Below are 21,944 nucleotides of genomic sequence, written 5' to 3'. Positions count from 1 at the left end.
CCTATCTAAAAATGCATAGGACTATCACCAGGGTCATTTCTTTATTTCAATTTTGGAAATATCGGCTGGGGCTTCCCACTAATTAATATACCTAGCCAACATTTTACTCGTCCACCGAATTCGAGATTATTATTTTGATTTTTGCATTCCAGGGCAAAATATATATTCTTCAAGTAAGACCGGTAACCAGTCTTCATAACTGGACTGACTATGAACTTACTCATGAGTTGGATTATCCCATACATGAAGGTTTTGATGTTCTGACGTTTCATAATGTCGGGTAAGTTGTGTTGGCTTTTTAGTCCGTCCTTCCTTTATTATTACAATAGTAATAAAAAGGTATAAGGGACGGACTAAGTATTGTATTCGCTTCGGTGTCGTCTGTGTGTGTGTCTGTCTGTCTGTTCCCATAGAAGGACTTATCCAAACCTGGTCGACCTATATATCAAATTAAAGGTCTTTTTACGAGGAAAACGAAAGTGGTGGTGCAAATATTGTCCAGAGAATCATAAAGTCAAAATAAAAACAGAAAAAATGGTTTTTTGGGGGATTTTTTTCACATTTTCTCACACGGTACGTAGACCTTTTTTTTTTTTTTTTTTTTTTTTTTAATTATTATTATTTTTTTTACATTAGTCCAAAACTTATGTATTTTCAGATTATCAGTCCCTATTTTATGTTATGTAAATGCAATTTCTTTCTGTTATTATGTCACAACTTTGGTGCTCACTGCAGCTTTCTACGTAGGATTTTCCCAATATCTCAATAATCCTGGTGTGTGTGTGGTATGATGGGTGTGTTTGTGTGGTGTGATGGGTGTGTTTGTGTGGTTTGATGGGTGTATGGTGTGTGTGTGTGTGTGTGATGGGTGTGTGTATGTGGTGTGATGGGTGTATGGTGTGTGTGTGATGGATGTGTGTTGTGTGTGTGATGGATGTATGGTGTGTGTGTGTGTGTGTGGTGTGATGGGTGTGTGTGGTGATGTGCGTGTGTGTGATGGTCCCGTACAAAGTGAACCCAGTGAACTCTACCAGAACAACAGTTTATCTAAATAATATGTGCGCTTAATGGAGAAGTCTAAAAGGGTTGGAGACAAAATACATCCTTGCGGAACTCCGGCATATTTATGATTTTAGACGCGACATTCGGGCGTTCAGCGCTCTTACTAATATTTCATATTTATAAGAACATGATGATATTCAGATCTCTGTTGTCTATTCCTTTAGCTTATTCTTTGAAAATTTAACAATTTTACTGTGCTTAACTCAATCACATGCTTTATGACAGTCAAGAAATCATTATTTTAACAAAAACAGGGCCGTTTGGTTTTCACTGTCTCTATAACTAAGTTTCACGTTTATCCTTTTGTGGATTACCCATGTTCTTCTGCCAATAGGGGAAGCACCAAAAATAGGAAATTCATATCGATTGGTGATTTGTGCTTCAAGTAGGTCCCTCTAATGGATCATATTGAAATTCAGACCCAAAAATGAAATTTAGACTTTCGGACATGATGGTGAAAATGGCCATGTTCTTCTGCCAATAGGGGAAGCACCAAAAATAGGAAATTCATATCGATTGGTGATTTGTGCTTCAAGTAGGTCCCTCTAATGGGTCATATTGAAATTCAGACCCAAAAATGAAATTTAGACTTTCAGACATGATGGTGAAAATGGATGTTTCGAAATTTTATTTTTGGGACCAAATTTCGATATGAATCATTAGTGGGACCTATTTGAAGCACAAATCACCAATCGATATGAATTTTCCATTTTTGGTGCTTCTCGTATTGGCGGGAAAACACCGAAAAATGAAAATTTGAATAGGCCATAACTCCGTCCCTGGTTGTCGGATCGAGCTCAAATTTGTACCAAAGTACTACGTTCTTTAAGTCCTTTGATATGTTGTATCACAAGTAGGGGGTTCTAATTTAAGATTTTAAAGTTGGTCCCCCTGGGACCGATCCTGGCTCCGGGCGAAATTTGGCAACTACTTCAAAAAATGATGTTTGAAAAGATAAAACACTACCCTAAATTTCAGCTTCTCATCTTTATCCGTTCAAGAAATATTCAGGGGACCCCGGACTTTATAAATACTCTGTATGTAAACTGACTGTTTCGCTACGGAGACAATATTTTCGAGAATTGAATACGGAACCCTAGACCATTTTTTATTATTTTCAATTTTCCCCAGGGTTCGGATCGAATGATATTTTGGGCAAAATTTTTGCGAGAAAATTTAAGTAGCCCCTTCAAGGTTGCATACTTTTTTTACTGACCAAAAATTCTTTTTTCCATTTTTTAGGCTTTGAAAATTTCCCCTAATACATTACTATAAAAACACAAAATTACAGCGCCACAGGCGAAATTTTTTCGAGAAAATATGAGTTGCCCCTTCAAGGTTGCATACTTTTTTATGGACCGAAAATTCTTTTTTTTTTTTAGGCTTTGAAAAATTCCCTGACTTTTTTGGATTTTTGTCAATTTTTTGAGAAATTCCCTGACAATTCCCTGACTTTTCCAGTCTCCGTGAAATTCCCTGACAATTCCCGGTTTTCCAGTCTGGTAGACACCCTGCTATAGCCTACAGCACCTAATATCACACAAGAACGGTTTGTACTAAAGCGATGAAATTTGAAATGCTTTCCCGGTATGGTCCAAGGATGTGACTGTAACAATTTGGTAAAAATTGGACAGTCACCCATCCAGATATCAACCAAAGTCAATGTTACTTCGAAATTTGTAAACCTTTTGGGGTTTTTTCCCCCAAAACAAAATTAATTTTATTAAAAAAAAATTATAGGTTTTTTTTTTTTTTTTTTTTTTTTGAGGTTTGATAGAAGGAACTGTAACTGCCAAGGTCTTATCGTCCTGAAATCCAAGAGAGAAGGAAGACAGGATAGGAGAAAGCCAGCCGTTCCGATAACGAACATTATCCCATCAGGATAAAATCCGCCCGGGCGGGAATCGAACCCACGGCCTAGCGCTTACAAGGCAGACGCGCTACCAACCAAGCTAACTAGGCTGGCATATTTTCACTTTCAAAATTATCTTTATTTCTTTTTTCCCTTGAGGATCTTGAAGACTACGAACAGTACGTCGTTCTTGCCGACAAAATCATCTTTTTTTAATGTAAATTTATACATTTAGGACATGAAAGGAGCCCATAATATTGTTTCTGGGTGTCCAAGGGTTAGAAGTTTGAAACTTTTTGTATGATAAGCAGGTGAAACCCCGCTAAAGCCGTACTTTGACCAATCTGCAATAATACTATGACATAATGTTTCATTTTTCATTTCAGGTACAATGACACATACGCTCACATCAAAATGAGATTAATGTAAGTCAATATGAATATCTACAAATCTATCCATTTTAACCCTTGTGTCCATAGATAGGTACAATAATGTACATTTTTTTTTTTTTTTAGTGTCAATAACTTTTTTCTGTATGTCCTACGAACCTGAAACTTCGGTTTATCCTCAAGCATATTGTTGTGCACAAATGTATTAATTCTTATTGGTGTAGGCCCAATGGGTCCTTGTCAGGAACAAAAATCCCATTCATACCTCATTGTTTAACAGATAGGTACATTTGTACCTCCATAAAAAATACATAGGAAATGCGGTTTCTCTGATGGAATTTGCTTTTATATCATAGTTTAGCCAATGTTTCTTCATTTATGACCAAGTATTGTTTTCTAGAACAATAAAATATTTAATTTAGGGCGATGAATCACCGAATTCCATTGACCAAACTCCAAAGAGGGTGTTTTTTATGTGATATTATGCCATATTTATGCGTCTAAAATACACTTTTTTGTTAGTTTTTAGTGAGCAGATTTTGTAGATTTCGGTTTTCTTTTCCCTTATAAAGTCGTAAATTGTTTTCTAGAACAATAAAATATTTAATTTAGGGCGATGAATCACCGAATTCCATTGACCAAACTCCAAAGAGGGTGTTTTTTATGCGATATTATGCCATATTTATGCGTCTAAAATACACTTTTTTGTTAGTTTTTAGTGAGTAGATTTTGTAGATTTCGGGTTTCTTTTCCCTTATAAAGTCGTACATGTTTTATTTGTAGCTTTAAATCTATCTAAACTAAATCGTATAATAGTTGTAAAAGCAATCGGAGTGACAGTTTATAATCAGAGGAGTGAAAAAAGATATAAAAAGGGAGGTAACTCCCAAAAAACCTAGATGTACAGAAGTTTGAAATTATTTCAAAAATTTCGTTTGATAAACCCCTCTTATTACACCTCTCTTGAAACTACTGAGATATTTAATTTAAATACAAAATTTCAAGGGCTTTTCAGAGATCCCTTCTATGGAAAAAAAAATCCACGATCGACCAATTTTTGCCTTATACATATCACGCTAAAAACGCCATGTAGGTACATTTGTACCTATCTGTTGACTAGAAGTTATGGAAACATCTGTTGACAAAAGGGTTTTAAAGGAACGAAGTGAGTTGAAGATTTAGCTTCTGATGGGCTCATAGAAAACCTGATAGTGGGTGAATTTTGTGTTTTCAAATATGAAAGTCACCAGACCCAGATTCTTTATGTAACACTAAAATAAATATCAGATGAATATATTGGATATCTGATTATTATTATATAAAGTCTGTTTCTGAGCGTGTGTAGGGACCAAGGTATTCAAATAGTTAGGTAGGTCTGATAGAAATACATTACATATAATTATGTATCTTGCTTATTTTTTTTTTTTTTTTTTTTTTTTTTCATATTCATTTTTATGCATTTCCCTTCCGGTCCAGTTAGTTCTACATTTTTTTACACAATTGTTTATTAAATACATCAATATTCATGATTTATTCTTATATCTAAAAAATAATATATTAATAATATTTGATACATACCATATTGTAGAGAGAAAGTAAGAACTACAGCGAGGGAATAAGATACACACTTCATAATTGTAAAATACAATTACACTGTAGACGGGAAAGATTTACTTTTTGCTCTATAAAAAATAATAATATAAATAATGGTAAAAAATATTCTTATGTTTATACTTCGTAACGTTCGCACTTGGTTGAGTTCACCAGAAGAAACATTTCCGGACTAAGATCCATTGAGTGAAGTGTTCTTAAACCAGTCCCTTGATTACGCCGCGCCCCGTTGAAGTTCGTAACAAAACTTCATATTATTATCATTATTATTAAACAATTTGACCATTTATTTACGACCTTATTTAAACTGCGGGGGTAAAGGGACTTCAGTCTCGTCCCAGCAGTATAAATGAGGTATGTACATAATATTCTATTCTATGTTACCTACCTACTATGAAAATTTCAATCCCGGATTCCGGTCCTGGTTTTCCCCATTTTCCAGCCCTGTGCCTCCATCATCTGGATTTAAAGATAGACTGTACTACACGGGGCCGGCCAATCTCAATGGTTTCCAACACTCGAAGAAGAAACTTTAGATAACCAATACCTGCCTGTCTCTTCAGCCAACTCGGTAAGTGTTGACCCAAGACTTCCCACTTATGTGCTAGGTCAACACGAGAACAAGTGTTCTCCCTTAATATCAATTTTTCAATTTTCACCTGAAATCCTTATTCTATGGCCATAGAAAGTGATTTTTGATCACCTATCGATTATCGATTAATCGATTTTGGTCAAAAGTTTCCTGACACGAGAACAAGTGTTCTCCCTTAATATCAATTTTTCAATTTTCACCTGAAATCCTTATTCTATGGCCATAGAAAGTGATTTTTGATGACCTATCGATTATCGATTAATCGATTTTGGTCAAAAGTTTCCTATCTCACGGAAATTATTCACGGATGGACCCTGTATTTTTCCGAGTGATAATTATTCGCTGAACGGACCAGATTATTTCATTCCTTCAGACACCCTGTAGATATAAATATAATAAGTATACTACTTGTACAGTGTTCAATCAGTATCAATATCATTGATGTCTAACTAATCACTTAAGTATTAAAGTACAACTTTCGGAAAACATCCGGCATTGTATTAATATCATTGACAAACAGTTTGCTTTCAATTTGAAAAGGTAAGAAGTTTCGAAACTAGAATACACGTTGTTTACACTGCCAGCATAGGACTGAAAAGTCCCTTTATATTCGCAGTCTAAACAAGGTCTCATGTCTCATATATTTGATTGGTAATGAATCACATACCGTAGAGGTATAACATTTTTAAAGAAGCCAAAAAGTTTAGAAACCTCTGTACCTAGCTCAGTTTTTACCAGGCTCCTTCAATGTCCATATTCAGGATGTTAAAACTGGATCCCGATATTCAGAGATCCGTATTAACTGTCTGTTCATAAATAAAGTACCTATGTACGTATATATTTAAAAAAAAACTCTTGATATTAGTTCGCCCGAGTCCGTGATGGATCTTTTTCTGAAAAAGTTCTAAAGTTCACTAAACCATTTTAATAACTAACTGCTTTCTTCCATAGCGATTGTCAGGAATTGAAATTTTAATTTTTTTTGTGTCTCTTCCAGCCTCTTTGACGTTCAATCGAGATTCAAATCAATACCACCTCTGAGTGTTCTCAAGATTCCTACTGGCAAAGATAAAGATCTTGTTGATCTTACAGATGATGAAGCTATGAGTATAAGTTTTGTCGGAGGAAAAGCTGCCAACCTCGCCATTTTGAAACGACTCTCTGCTAATGAAGGCAAAACACTAAAAGTGGGTACTAAATTTTCGTTACAGGCTCGTAATTTTAAACTCACAAATTGTAAATACTCATTGATTTTGTTATAACAAGAATATGTAGATAGGTCTTAAAACTTTTATTTTGAGTTTAGTAGGTACCTATTAATTTCTCCTTGTTTTTTTTTTTTTTTTTTTTTTTTTTTTTTTTTTTTCTGGATTTTTTTTTTTTTTTTTTTTTTTTTTTTTTTTTTTTTTTTTTTTTTTTTTTTTTTCTCGCTTTTGTCAGATTTTTCGTAGTGTGGACCATACTGACCGTTAGTCCGCACAAAATTTGATGCCTTTATTTCTGAGTGTCTTTTTTCACCCCTTGATTTATTTCCAAATTCTCCACATTCCCGTCTGTTTCTATTGCATTTGAAGAATTCTATTTATTGATCCTATTTTCTAGGTTACTGTCCCATCAGGATTCTGTGTGACAGTGGAAGCATACAGACAACATCTCATCAGAAATACAACCTTGAGTAATGTGATATCCCAACTTGATTCTGCACATGAGGACGACTTGGAACTCAAATGTAAAAAGTGAGTAAAAGAGAAAAGGGTCTTTTGTACACTAGCAGTCAATGGTTGCTTGTCAGATAAACCCATCCCTTGGGGCACTTACCCCCACACCTAAGCCTCAGAACGGGCTTTTTGTGTATGAAGTTAATTAACTTAAGCTCAGGAGGAGAGTACCGAACTCTTATTATAATCTAAATTTCAAAACAGGAGACCTTTTTGAGCCCGAAGGGCATTTGTCTTTGACCGAATTGTCCGGTATTAAATAAGCTCCAGGAAGTTCTGTTAAATACTTACCTACTAAACGTACTCCTTCCTCGGTATCACACAGGTTACACAGTCTTTGGATGGCATCCCGTCTTGAAGACGATTTCAAGTCCACCCTAGCCTCTCACCTTGACGAGAACAAAATCTACGCGGTCCGCTCGTCTGGTATTGATGAGGATTTGAGGTCGACTTCCGCTGCTGGTCAGAATGAATCTGTGCTGGGAGTGAGTGGTTATGAGAGTGTAGGTCATAGTATTCTCCTCTGCTGGGCTTCACTCTTTTCCTACCAGTCTGTGCAGTATCGCAGGTGAGTTTTGTGGCCTGAATTTTCTCATCGTTATGTACTTGATTTTCTCAGAGTTACACGTTGTCTAAAAAACAGGTGCCTAAGTGAAAAATCAGCATCAACTTCCCATTATGAGAGTGTAGGTCATAGTATTCTCCTCTGCTGGGCTTCACTCTTTTCCTACCAGTCTGTGCAGTATCGCAGGTGAGTTTTGTGGACTGAATTTTCTCATCGTTATGTACTTGATTTTCTCAGAGTTACACGTTGCCTAAAAAAAACAGGCGCCTAAGTGAAAAATCAGCATCAACTTCCCTCTGAGAACACTTATTTGCTACAAGAAACCTAATGCTACTAGTGAAACCGTGCGTTAGCGTTATTTGTGACACTGCGTCTATCAGGTATTCAATTAACAGAACACCGGTTCTAATATAGGCAGCTCAAATTATATTACACTTTAAGAATTTAAAATTTTATTTATGTCTCATCTTTGTTCAATATCAGGAAGAATGGACACACTTATTTGCTACAAGAAACCTAATGCTACTAGTGAAACCGTGCGTTAGCGTTATTTGTGACACTGCGTCTATCAGGTATTCAATTGACAGAACACCGGTTCTAATATAGGCAGCTCAAATTAGATCACACTTTATGAATTTACAATATTATTTATGTCTCATCTTTGTTCAATATCAGGAAGAATGGAATAAAAGTGTCCTCATCAGAAATGTGTGTCCTGGTACAGGAATTGGTACCGGAAGTTCTGGCTGCAGGAGTTTTGTTTTCTTGTGATCCTGTGACTGGCAACCCTTGGACTAGTATTCTATCCTGTAACTACGGTCTGGGACTGGTAAGTTAACTAATTCCTACACCATAACATTAGCTCGGATAACAGTAGGTGTAATGGAGCGAAAATGTCAGGAGATTCATCGAAAAATACGAGTATTACTCCCTACGAACTGTGTAAACGGAGTCATAGATCGATCATTAATAAAACGATTAGCTCCCTTAACAGCGAACCTCGAGGGAATTTTCAAGATCATCCTGTTTCCTCTAGGAGTCTAGACTCCATAAAATAAAAGAGTTTTAATTAATTCATTTTCACTCTCCTTTTGTACCGTTGCGTTGGTTCGTCAAGATATCCAGTTCAACAGAATTAAGGTTAATTTTATTTCCAGTCCGTAGTGGGAGCATCTTGTGATCCAGATACATTCACTCTAGTACGCGACGCTACCAATGATTACAGAGTTCAACACAAGAAATGTGGCCACAAGGAGAACAAAACTGTTTATCAAGGTAAGAAAACCGACGATTTTCATCATTCGTTCATTTATTTCATTCACATCATTCGTCTATTTTGAGTTGTCCTCTGAGACATCCCATGAAATTCTCTCAGTCCTTTCAAAATATTCTGGGCGCTTTGGCTAAAAATCTAAATTCTTCATTTCAGATCATGTTATACAAGACGTTGCGCTGAGTTCCAAAGATAAATCAGCATTTTCCACATCAGATCAGGATGCTATTCGCTTGGCTCAAGTTGGACAACAGATAAGACGTCTGTTTGGTTTTGAAAGTGACATCGAGTGGGTGCTAGATCAGAAGGTAAGTGAATCCGAAATATTATTATTTTATTACATTGAAATGGGGGTCTTTTCTGACGAAATTCCTGTGTGTGGAATCCAGTATGAATCCGAAATGAGTAATCCACAGGTCAAAATGGAGAACTACCATAGAGTAAAGTAAAGATTGATGAGCTGATAAGAAATGAGAATGCAGAAAAGGAACTACTTTTCTTTTGTGTATTCCAGGGTAACATTCATATTCTTCAAGTGAGGCCGGTAACCAGTCTTCATAACTGGACTGACTATGAACTAACTCATGAGTTAGATGGTCCTATACATGAAGGGTATGATGCTGTGACTTTCCATAATGTTGCGTAAGTTTTTTCCTACCTTACCTACTTTCAATTTTACATCTTTTCATTATTATTATTTATTATTTTTTTTTTTTTTTTCACTACCTTCATGAATTTATCAAAAGCCATTTGTTTTTTCTTTAGTAAAATTGCCAACCTGCTACTTCCGTTCGCGAGATCAATGGTAGCGCGCCGTGAATTAACCAAGGATGCATCTGCGCTTTGCATTCACAAGATGCGCCTGGCGTTTCTACACCTCGGCACGATTATGCAACGTGCAGGACTTTTGCCTCACTCACGACTCATTTTCTTCTTCACCCTGTATGAACTCAAGCAATTACTGAGCGGACGAAATGTGGATGTTGTGAGCAAGTAAGTATTCAGGGTGTTTCAGAAAGGCTCCAAATTTGGAATAGAATATTATCAAAATACTTAAATTGGAAAAAAAAGGTTTTTTTTCGTTCCGAAATCGAAGAGAATGGTTACTTACAGAGTAGGCAAAAGTGATATATGATCTGATATTTAGTTCAAAGGCTATCGAGATCGAGCCATATTATGCACTTATTTATTTAAAAAATCTGGTGTGAACATCACACGACACTTTCCTTATCCTATTGAATGGTGCTTATTTGGGGTGTTCTGTTGTAACATTTACAATTATCTCTAACCCGTTTAGTTCGATATAGCTGAAAACCGCCAAAAAGCGGTCGAAACCCGCCAAAAAGCGGTCAAAATACCGCCAACCGCAGCACCTACTTTAACCAAACGTTTTATATTGCATATTTGACACATTTGTGAACTACATACCAAAGTTCAAGTCTCTAGCTTATACCGTTCCCGAGATATTGTTAAATTTCACCGAAAACCGCCAAAAAGCGGTAAAATGCCGCCAACCGTTGCACCGATCTTAACCAAAAGTTTCGTGTCTCACTCTTGTCACCCAAAAAGCGGTAAAATGCCGCCAAGCGTTGCACCGGTCTTAACCAAAAGTTTCGTGTCGCATCCTTGTCACATTTGAAAGATTCACACCAAATTTTTTTTTTTTTTTTTTTTTTTTTAAGTTCAATTTTGAACATTTTAAACGATCCCTTATTACATGGGGAGTATTTTGAGATAGAAAATTTTCGACCAAAAATCGGCCGCTATATATGTAGGCGGCTTGGGACTTGGAAAAATTTTCATTTTCATTTTTTCCTTTTTTTTTTTCAAATACGTATTCCGCAAACGTAATAGAAAGTCGTGTGATGTTCACACCAGATTTTTTTAATATCGATTGTTGACGGGCTTAAAAATATTTTCCATTGTAATGAAATTAATTTCATTTCTCATTTAGGTAGATATAGTTTCGATTATTTTTTATAATCGATTACGATTACGATTATCAAAAATAATCGATTAATCGATTATCATAATCGATTATTCCCAACACTAGATATAGGTACGATTTTGTTATTAGTTCTATTTTTAATAATTTAATGACACTTAATTACATGCAATAATTAATCAGGTGAAAATTGTAGGTACATTTTATGATTACTTATTCGTTGATATGTTATGCCTACCGTAGCATGTATGGACCTTTGTCAGACGAATCGCTCCAAATTATTACGAAATAAAATTTATTCCTATCTTTGGGACTTTGGTCGTCAAGGCTTGTTGGCGATAATTAATTTTTATCGGAGTATTATTTTAACATCGAAGTATAAACGACTTTATCACACTGTACATTGTCAATACGACAATACCTACTTAATTAGCTTATTAGTTACCTATAACTGCTAAGTATATCCTTTAAATCTACGTTGATAAGGAGTAGTGTTTATCATTTTATTGTGAAGCGTTCTAGGTACTTTGTTATCTATTTACACACTGAATGGTTGAGAGTTGATTGATTGTTGGAAATAATTAGATAAATAGGTACCTACTAAACAAATATACTTAGGCACCTTAATAGGTATTATTTATACCTACTTCCTATCTATATTTATTGCCCTCCTATATTGTCGTAATATACATGTGTAGTGGCAGTGTAGAGTTTGCTCTCATTTCATGTTGAAAAATAGAAACGGAACACTTTCAATATGACGAAACTTACATACATGTGTAGTGGCAGTGTAGAGTTTGCTCTCATTTCATGTTGAAAAATAGAAACGGAACACTTTCAATATGACGAAACTTTTATGCCTGGCCAAACCGTTCATCCGATTGCGATGAAACTTTTTGTCAACTTATTGCTCACACTCCCGGGAAAGTTTTAGACCATTTGGTTAATCCCGTACCGTAATGATTTTTCCAATATGGCGGCCAAAAAAGAGGTTTTCTCACAATATCTTTTATATGGTCCAAATAAAGGTCCATGCCAAATTTGGTGCTTTCCTGACGAAATGCAGCTTTTTTGACGTTAGGCCACCGACTAATACCTATTACGTTAGATGTTGATAAATAATTTTATTATTTTATTTCATTCTTTAAATCATCGTAGGAACTGTTTCTCTCAGCATAGGCTACAGTTTTTTACCGCGGTATAATATGAAATCGATTATTCTTTTTTAAATGAAATAAAAATTAGTGTGTTATTTTTTAACAATTTTAATGTCATTTAATATTTGTTCGGTATTACTCTATTTACTATTGCCATTTTTTTCTATTTTTATTTGTGATTTATTTTGTATTTTTTAATCAAAGTTGATGGGTAATCAATAATTTTGTAAACCAATAAAATAATCATGTACAAATACCTGTTGGCTATTATCATTATTGCCTTGAGCTATCTGGCGTATATCATCAAGAAAAAACTTTTTGATTGTAAGTATCTACCTATCCGAACGAACAAATTAAGTTCTAATTTTTTTTTTTTTTTTTTTTTAAGAAGTTTGACAGAGGGAGCTGTAACTGCTATGGTCTTATCGTCCCAAAATCGAAGAGAGAAGGCGGACAGGATAGGAGAAAGCCATCCGTTCCGAGAACGAACATTATCCCATCAGGATAAAATCCGCCCCGGGCGGGAATGGTACCCGCGGTCTAGCGCTTACAAGGCGTACGCGCTACCAACCAAGCTAACTAGGCTGGCCAGTTCTAGGTTTTAATTCCACGATTTTGGATTTAATTCGCCGGGAATCGAACCCGGTACCTCCGCTGTGCAAGCCTAATAGTGTGATACCCACTCGGCCACGGAGATTGCCATCAGGGGAAATATTCTCCCCCTTCTGTCTATCAATATTCCGTACAATTTATTTCAGATCACAGCTATCTTGAAACTTGGGCCAAATCTAAGAAATGGTTCCCTACCCCAGAAGAAGAAAATCTTGATAACCAATACCTACCGGTCTCATCAATCAACAATGTAAGTTCCCCCTACCTCTCCTCTTCCCTTCCTTTTTTTTCTCATTTTCCTATTCTCGCCTCTTCTTGTGTGTTCTGACGCCTCCACCAATTTTATTGGATCTCACTCTCTCCCTGACTCCCTCTCTCCCTTTCTCTCTCTCTCTCCCTCTCCCTCCCTCGCTCCCATGACCTTGTTTGTTATTGAACTAATCATTATCTTAATTAGGAGACCTTGAGATAGTATACAATTAATTAAGTGTGATTGATAGTCACTTGACTGTACAGAGTGAAATAGTGCCCACAAATTGCGTCATATGAAGTACCTATTATTTAGGTTTGTATTCAGAAGTATTAGTACCTATTTTTAGATAAATATAGGTACCTACCTAAAGTTCCTACAACGATGTAGATTGTAGATAAAATATTGGACACGAAATTTCCGTCCGGTCAGGATTCGAACCTAGCCCTTCCGGGTTGAAAGACTTGACCATGACCGTACGGTCAGAGGGAATACCTTTGTCCTGCCTTGGTATTGGTAGCACAGTGGTTCGAATTCCTGTCATGGCATTTTACCCTCAATTTATTAGCATTTTATTTCTTAATAATATGATACCTACCTATTCAAGTACAAAACTGAAGCATATTATATCTCGATTATCCCCAGGGTCCGGACCGACTGATATTTTGTGGTGGGGATGCACATGGAAATCTAGTATCCCTGGCAATAGAACGAGTGACTCGGAATACTGCTCAAGTCAAGGCCTGTGTCTGGTTCCAAGATGGCAGGAAATTCGAGACGTTTGAAGGTAGATAATAAAAAATTGGGATGGCAGGAAAAAATTGGGAAAATTTGATGACTCTGTCCTCCTGGGTTAATTGAGGAAGATATGGTCACTTTTTTCTTCCGGACTAATTCAGTAAGAATCGATGACTATCTTCCCGGACTAATTTGGGAAGATGTAGTATCTTTATCATCCCTCACTAATTTGGAATGATTTAGGAAACTAATTTATCTCGGACTAATTAGAATAAACCCGGACTGATTTGGGACGATTAGAGAATTTTTCGACCCGGACTAATTTGGGATCATTAGGGAACATTATCTTCCCGGACTAATCTAGGACGATTAAAGAACACTTACAACCCGGACTAATTTGGGACGATTAGGGAACTTAATGGACCCGGACTAATTTAGGATGAAGAGGGACTTTCTCGACCCGGACTAATTTGGGATCATTAGGGAACATTATCTTCCCGGACTAATCTAGGACGATTAAAGAACACTTACAACCCGGACTAATTTGGGACGATTAGGGAACTTAATGGACCCGGACTAATTTAGGATGAAGAGGGACTTTCTCGACCCGGACTAATTTGGGATCATTAGGGAACATTATCTTCCCGGACTAATCTAGGACGATTAAAGAACGCTTACAACCCGGACTAATTTGGGACGATTAGAGAACTTTTCGTCCCGGACTAATTTGGGATGGTCAGGGAACTTTATCTTCCCGGACTAATTTGGGATGAATAACGAACTCATTCATCCCGGACTAAACTTAGTCCGAGAGGAATGAAGTACCTTCTCTTCCCAAAACTAGTCCGGGTCGAAAAAGTTCCCGATTCATCCTAAATTAGTCCGGGACGAAAAACTCACTAATCGTCCCAAATTAGTCCGGGTTGTAAGCGTTCTTTAATCGTCCTAGATTAGTCCGGGCAGATTATGTTCTCTAATGATCCCAAATTAGTCCGGGTCGAGAAAGTTCCCTCCTCATCCTAAATCAGTCCGGGTCCGTAAAGTTCCCTAATCATCCTAAATTAGTCCGGGTCCATAAAGTTCCCTAATCGTCCCAAATTAGTCCGGATTGTAAGCGTTCTTTAATCGTCCTAAATTAGTCCGGGAAGATAATGTTCCCTAATGATCCCAAATTAGTCCGGGTCGAGAAAGTTCCCTCTTCATCCTAAATTAGTCCGGGTCCGTAAAGTTCCCTAATCATCCTAAATTAGTCCGGGTCCATAAAGTTCTAATCATCCCAAATTGATCCGGGAAGAAAGAGTCCCTCATCATTCCAAATTAGTCCGGTAGGAATGTGTCGAAATCTCTTCTCAAATTAGTCCAGGACGATAAAGATACGTAATCATCCCAAATTGGTAGGGGAAGAAGATGCTACTGTTAGGCCGGAAAAGATAGTCAACTACTCTTCGGAAATTTTCCGGCAATTCTTAATTTTGATTTACCACTTTCTATTCTACATTATACAGAAACGGACGAGTTATTACCATGTACAGATTGGACCACCAGGGATTTCTCTTTTCAAATGATGGAACCATTTCTCTCCTGGAGAATCGTCATCAACGCCATTATGAAGTAAGTAAGCTCTGAATCGGATTTACACCAAAATCTCACTTGGTTCCTGAACAGTTCGTCCGATTTGGCAGAAGTATTCAAGAGTACCTAGGTATTAATTTTGATTGATCATTAGATTCATGAGTCTTTGGACTCGATAGCGATAGAATCTAACAAAAATAAATTTATGTATGTATGTGTTTGTTTCAGATGCAAAGACACGTACGCTCACATCAACATGAGATTAATGTAAGTCACCATGATCTTATTAATCTTTTTTCATATAGATATAAAAGTATGTAGGTACCTGCCTATAGGAATAGAAATAACTTACTGCAGTGAGCTGTTTTGAAGGCAGTTTAAATATACATAGGTACCGTACGTACCTTTGTATCTTTTATATTAGCCTGTATTAGCCTGCATAACTTAATTTTACGAAAATAACAACTATGTAGGTTTATTTTCATATCAAAATATTCTGGGCGCTTTGGCTAAAAATCTAAATTCTTCATTTCAGATCATGTTATACAAGACGTTGCGCTGAGTTCCAAAGATATATCAGCATTTTCCATATCAGATCAGGATGCTATTCGGTTGACTCAAGTTGGACAACAGATAAGACGTCTGTTTGGTTTTGAAAGTGACATTGAGTGGGTGCTAGATCAGAAGGTAAGTGAATTCGAAATATTATTATTTTATTACATTGAAATGGGGGTCTTTTCTGACGAAATTCCTGTGTGCGGAGTCCAGTATGAATCCGAAATGAGTAATCCACAGGTCAAAATAGAAAACCACCATAGAGTAAAGTAGAGATTGATGAGCTGATAAGAAATGAGAATGCAGAAAAGGAACTACTTTTCTTTTGTGTATTCCAGGGTAACATTCATATTCTTCAAGTGAGGCCGGTAACTAGTCTTCATAACTGGACTGACTATGAACTAACTCATGAGTTGGATGGTCCTATACATGAAGGCTATGATGCTGTGACTTTCCATAATGTTGCGTAAGTTTTTTCCTACCTCACCTACTTTCAATTTTATATCTCTAGTATTTATTATTTAAGTCAAATAAATTACAAAGGTCTTATGCAATGTTTCAACTTCTAACAATAACTTTTTCATTACAAAATGGGACAGATCAAATTTTCGTTTTCTTTACATATTTTAGCGTTTAAGTCAAAACATGTAGGTAATTTCATTTAATAATGTGACTTTTGATGTATAACTTAATATGTACTTATGTTAACGGTTTGTTTTACAGAGAGGCTTGTCCTGGGTTCATGTCCCCATTATCCAACACCTGCATGAGGGTTTTTGAAGACGCTGTTGATGAGATGATCAATGTTATCAATGATACCAATGTTATTTCAAACAACACAATGATGTACTCATACCACGGAGCAATCAATCTAATGCATGTATGTATTACCTACGCAGTTGAGGTTTTCATATCCAGCCTAACTTGGAAGGTAGCGCGTCTATGTAAGGTATAGGTCGCTGGTTCGATTCCTGCCCGAGGGGAACTTTATCCTAAAGAGATAAGGTCCATTCTCAGGACCGCTAGCTTTCCTGCTCTCTTCGATTTCGGGACGATAATTTCACCTGAAATTTAATATTTCCAAGGATATTCTAAGGTTCCTACGTTTCTAATGGAGGGAGGGAGAGAGAGAGAGAGATGTCCATTAAGGCTTTGTTTAATTGACGATTCGTGTCTAATATGTATTGAAATATTTCAGACAATGATGATGGTGGAAGATGACCCAATTTCACAAGTAATAGTCTGTGGTCAGATAGTGTCCACACCAGAAATACATAGGATATTTCTCATAAGGAATGGGCATGTTTCTACCAGTGCCAAACTCAAAATTGGAGTCTCCTACTTCATGGTAAGTTAGCACATGAAAAAATAATACATAGGAGTCATGATGAAAAAATAAATAATAGGTACTACGAGTATTATTACACAGAGTCGAAAAATATAAAAGTCTACAGTGATACTCAAAAGTGATTTATCCGAATTGATAAAGTGATGGTTTTAACCAAATGATAAATTTGTTGAAGGTCCCCGAGGGATCAAAAATGTTGTATCCGAAATTCTGTGATTCAGACCTGAAAATAGTTTTTTTTTTCAGCTTGATTAGGTTAAGTAGGTACGTAATTGAATTTTTGTTTCGCTGTATGATAAATTGATAAGTGTGGTACCAGTTAGTAAGAAATAGGTGGTACCTAAGGTAATGTTTCAAACCACCAATCTGATACTTACCAACAAGTGGCACTAAACCTTAAATTAGAAACTTAACAAACAGATATCTATGTCCAGTCAGATTATGAACAGATATTCACCGTTAACTTTAACAAAGGGTAAGTCAAATCCTACGTTCAGGAATTAGGCGCCATTAGACAGTTACCTATTTCATGTAAACAGCTTGATGAGTCAGTGCTAATAGCACGTTAAATACACCAGTTCCCGATGGATAACCAGAGTTTATTGTTTTACACTCTGCTTTCTTTTCCAGGGTTTACATCGGCCATTTTCACAAGTGTAACAAATCTTTTGACGTTGTGAAAACAGCCAACCTGCGTTATGACAAAACCAAAGTTGTCATCCCGATACCCATGCCTAATAAATCAATCAAGCCATATCTGTTGGATAGAGAGAAAATCCGAGATTGTATTAATATAGTGGACAGACAGTTTGCTTTCAATTTGAAAAGGTGAGAGGATAACTTGCTTGTCATAAATACCTAAGTATTTGGTGAAAGATTGGAGTTCACTTCCGTAGTGGGTAGTGTTTAGAATAGAATAGAAAATCCCTTGAACTCTGTGTGTTTAATAATCGTAAGCGTATTCAAATCGCTTTGTCAGTGGGGATAACTACGCCAGATTTTGAGTTTCCCCACAAAACACTGAAGCTAAGCAAGAGTGAGACATGGTTGATAAGTATTTACGTCACAACGCTCAGTCTTTTGCGCAAAATTGAAGACCTGACGAAATCCTGGAGAAGAGTGGCTAATTTTCGTGATACTCACTCGACCATGGAGCCACTTCTTACCCACTATCTGTTCACAAAAGACCTAATCAGGTCACAGTGATATAGGGCTGAAATTATGGCCGTACTCTTACCAATACGATGACTGATACGTTCATACCACTAAAACCAACTACTTTTTCTTCACCCAAACAGAAATGCTTCCGTAGTAACTACATGGCGCAGAAGGCCAGCTTCCTATCCCAAGCCTTCATCATTCCTGAGTCTAATAACCCTAGTGAAATGCTAGACAATATTATACGGAGCTTACCTACGTTCCAGATGATAGGATTAGATTTTGAGTTTCCCCACAAAACACTGAAGCTAAGCAAGAGTGAGACATGGTTGATAAGTATTTACGTCACAACGCTCAGTCTTTTGAGCAAAATTGAAGAACTGACGAAATCCAGGAGAAGAGTGGCTAATTTTTATCCTCTCATCTTTGCACGTTTCAGCCTCTTCGAGGTAAACTCGAAACTCAAATCAATGCCACCTCTGAGTGTTCTCAAGATTCCTACAGGCAAAGATAAAGATCTTGTTGATCTTACAGATGATGAAGCTATGAGTACAAGTTTTGTCGGAGGAAAAGCTGCCAACCTGGCCATTTTGAAACGACTCACTGCTGACGGGAAAAATTCACTACAGGTATTGTGTTTGTCTATACATATTCCCATGAAATCTCTCGACTCTACATTGTAGAGCCTCTAAATAAGTAGATATCTAATTCTGACCAAAATTACCTACTCGTAATAATTAATAAGTTACCTATTCTCTCAGATTTCCAACGGGAAAAATTCACTACAGGTATTGTGTTCGTTCATAAATATTTCCATGAAATCGCTCACCTGTTAATTGTAAAGTAGGTATGTAGATCCTCTAAATATTTACCTAGATGTCTAATGAAAAAAGAATCTTTGATCAATTCAAAATTTAACCCATTTCTGATCAAAATTAATAATTTACCAATTCTTTCGTTTTGTAGAATATATCTTAAATAATAAATATCGGATGTTCTCTCTTCTTCACAGAAGTATCCAGTGACAGTTTTGCCCAGGTTGCTAACGCCATCATCAATGCTACCAACACCGTGTCTGTGGATATTCCTCATCACTTTCAGGTTCGTAACTCTTTTTTCAACGGACGAAAGTCCTGTTTCACCTCCTCGATTTTACATTTAGTTTGACTGTTTGGAATCTTGGATCGTTTGTCCGATTGTAATGACTAATGACATTCGCCAAAAAGTTCAACACCTAAAGTAAAATTTCTCTTTAAATAAAATTTTGGGCTGGATCCAACCTATGTGGACCCGGTAAGCCTCGTTTTCTTTCAGTTCACTTATCCACAAGTTCTATTTTACAGAAAATCGTATCAAGTATCATAAATGAAGATCCGGATCACAAATTTCTGTCTATTCACTGTTCTGATGCTATGGAGTGGTTGAAACTACACTGTGTCAAATCCCATCAACTAATGCAGGAGTTCTTTGTCAAGTTTGGACATCGAGGCAATAAGGAGGTAAGACAGGAGGCGAAAACTGAGATGAGAAAATAACAATTGCGTTGCTGATTTGGATAGCAAACCGCGCACTGCAAATGTGCAGTCAATAGGGATAGGTAGCTCGGTATGTGACTTTATGTGTTCAAACGCGCAACTAACAGGATAGCGTTATCCTCAACCGCATGCGCTTAAAGGCGTATCCAAAAGCTATTGTGGCAATTTTAGAACTATATTCTACCAGGAGTCATCATTACAATAGAAAAGAGAAGCGTGGATGAAGTAAACTAGGTATAAAGAGCCTTAGTAGGTAGTTAAGACGGTGAAAATTTTGAATGGGGAGAAATGCAACCTTGTTTCAATGAGAATTACCTACTCTTTTCTTTCCAGTAACGAAAATCACATAGGTCGTTCTTCTTGGGAACGATTCATTTGTTCTATTTTCACTTCCAGTTGGATTTCACGTGTGAAACCTGGTCCATGAACAAACCCAAAGTGTTGGACATGATTCGTAACATGGTTGAAGCTAAGATCAATTCCAAACCAAATGGTAACATTCCTGAACAGGAGCAGGTTGGTGAACGTCAAGATCGGACTGTACAGGAGCTAAAAAACAGGTCTGTACCTAATTCTTTAGAGACCTTTCATTGGAAAAATTTCTTGTAAAATACAAACAACGTCCTTCAGGAATGAGCCCCGTTGTAAATACTCCTTTTCCTTTTTTTTTTCTTTTCAGTAAAATCGCCAACTTTCTCCTGCCATACGCTCGGAATATTGTGGCGCGCCGTGAAATAACCAAAAATGCCGCGGTGCTGTGTTTTCACAAGATACGCCTGGCGTTTCTTCATCTCGGCAAGATTATGCAACGTGCTGGACTTTTGCCTCACCCGCGACTCATTTTCTTCTTCACCCTGTATGAACTCAAGCAATTACTGAGCGGACGAAATGTGGCTGTTGTGAGCAAGTAAGTATTCAGGGTGTACTGATTGGGTAGTTTAAAATGGAAAATATAAAATATGTGAGTTGGAAGATTCGAATGAGAAAATGTCTGTCAAGGTATCAAACTATTTAAGTAATTTGTATTCATTTACCTGCTTTCCTTCCATCCTCAAGTCCATTTTTATATATTTTGATTTCAGGGCTCTTAGAAGAGAAAGACTATCGCCCCAGTGGGATAAAATGATATTTAATCCTCAAGCTACTGGTAGACCTACTCTTGGTAATAGAGAACCTCGAGTGGTAAGTAAAGGGGCTGATTTCAGAGCTGTTAATTTCATAGTAAAGGGGCTGATTTCAAATGTAGCTGTTAATTTCCAATAAAAGGGGTATAATACAGAATTATATAGGTACCAAGGTACCTACATATGGAAGAACAAGTTTTGAACCAATTAGACTGATAAGCAGGGTGCAGCGGAAAAATTGAAGTCTTGAAAAGTGTGCCGCGGTAGCGACAACTTTGAGAAGAACTACCTTACATGGTTGATACTCGTTTAAGCACTAAAATGTTAAATATTTTAAAATTAAGCACTGTGTTGAATATCCCTATTTCATTTCAGCTAGTGGGTCGTAGATTGAGTGGTACTCCAGTATGTTTGATTTCATTTCAGCTATCAGTGGGACATAGATTGAGTGGTACTCCAGTATGTTTGATTTCATTTCAGCTATCAGTGGGACATAGATTGAATGGTACTCCAGTATGTTTGATTTCATTTCAGCTATCAGTGGGTCATAGATTGAGTGGTACTCCAGTATGTTTGATTTCATTTCAGCTATCAGTGGGTCATAGATTGAGTGGTACTCCAGTATGTTTGATTTCATTTCAGCTATCAGTGGGTCATAGATTGAGTGGTACTCCAGTATGTTTGATTTCATTTCAGCTATCAGTGGGTCATAGATTGAGTGGTACTCCAGTATGTTTGATTTCATTTCAGCTATCAGTGGGTCATAGATTGAGTGGTACTCCAGTATGTTTGATTTCATTTCAGCTATCAGTGGGTCATAGATTGAGTGGTACTCCAGTATGTTTGATTTCATTTCAGCTATCAGTGGGTCATAGATTGAGTGGTACT

At 36.8% G+C, this 21,944-nt stretch overlaps 2 protein-coding genes across 2 annotated transcripts in view; both read left to right on the top strand.

The window, feature by feature from the left end:
• LOC103520241 overlaps positions 1 to 21,445 on the top strand; it is a 42,244-nt gene extending 20,799 nt beyond the window's left edge. Inside the window, exons 11-26 of the mRNA XM_026831362.1 lie at positions 3,933 to 3,939; positions 7,118 to 7,242; positions 7,550 to 7,792; positions 8,465 to 8,618; positions 8,947 to 9,064; positions 15,872 to 16,023; positions 16,230 to 16,357; positions 16,615 to 16,771; positions 17,090 to 17,239; positions 18,538 to 18,725; positions 18,837 to 19,026; positions 19,741 to 19,896; positions 20,329 to 20,492; positions 20,612 to 20,839; positions 21,015 to 21,094; positions 21,432 to 21,445. Coding sequence (XP_026687163.1) covers positions 3,933 to 3,939; positions 7,118 to 7,242; positions 7,550 to 7,792; positions 8,465 to 8,618; positions 8,947 to 9,064; positions 15,872 to 16,023; positions 16,230 to 16,357; positions 16,615 to 16,771; positions 17,090 to 17,239; positions 18,538 to 18,725; positions 18,837 to 19,026; positions 19,741 to 19,896; positions 20,329 to 20,492; positions 20,612 to 20,839; positions 21,015 to 21,094; positions 21,432 to 21,445 — 2,254 coding nt within the window. The remainder of the gene's footprint in view (positions 1 to 3,932; positions 3,940 to 7,117; positions 7,243 to 7,549; positions 7,793 to 8,464; positions 8,619 to 8,946; positions 9,065 to 15,871; positions 16,024 to 16,229; positions 16,358 to 16,614; positions 16,772 to 17,089; positions 17,240 to 18,537; positions 18,726 to 18,836; positions 19,027 to 19,740; positions 19,897 to 20,328; positions 20,493 to 20,611; positions 20,840 to 21,014; positions 21,095 to 21,431) is intronic.
• On the top strand, positions 12,144 to 15,619 carry LOC113471952. The gene is made up of 5 exons (XM_026831457.1): positions 12,144 to 12,488; positions 12,923 to 13,026; positions 13,672 to 13,813; positions 15,270 to 15,375; positions 15,565 to 15,619. The coding sequence occupies exons 1-5, from the start codon at positions 12,410 to 12,412 to the stop codon at positions 15,605 to 15,607; spliced, it is 474 nt and encodes a 157-aa protein (XP_026687258.1). The 5' UTR covers positions 12,144 to 12,409; the 3' UTR covers positions 15,608 to 15,619.
• Positions 21,446 to 21,944: the final 499 nt, after the last annotated feature.

This window comes from Diaphorina citri, unplaced genomic scaffold, assembly GCF_000475195.1.
Source record: "Diaphorina citri unplaced genomic scaffold, Diaci psyllid genome assembly version 1.1 scaffold69, whole genome shotgun sequence".
NCBI lineage: Eukaryota > Metazoa > Arthropoda > Insecta > Hemiptera > Psyllidae > Diaphorina > Diaphorina citri.
This window is presented reverse-complemented; position numbering and strand designations above follow the sequence as displayed.

Excerpts from the sequence above, each read along its gene's own strand:
- LOC113471952 (XM_026831457.1), top strand. The coding sequence starts at position 12,410 with ATGTACAAATACCTGTTGGCTATTATCATTATTGCCTTGAGCTATCTG. Across the intron at positions 12,489-12,922 it reads CAAGAAAAAACTTTTTGATT|ATCACAGCTATCTTGAAACT; the intron begins GTAAGTATCTAC and ends AATTTATTTCAG. Across the intron at positions 13,814-15,269 it reads GAAATTCGAGACGTTTGAAG|AAACGGACGAGTTATTACCA; the intron begins GTAGATAATAAA and ends TACATTATACAG.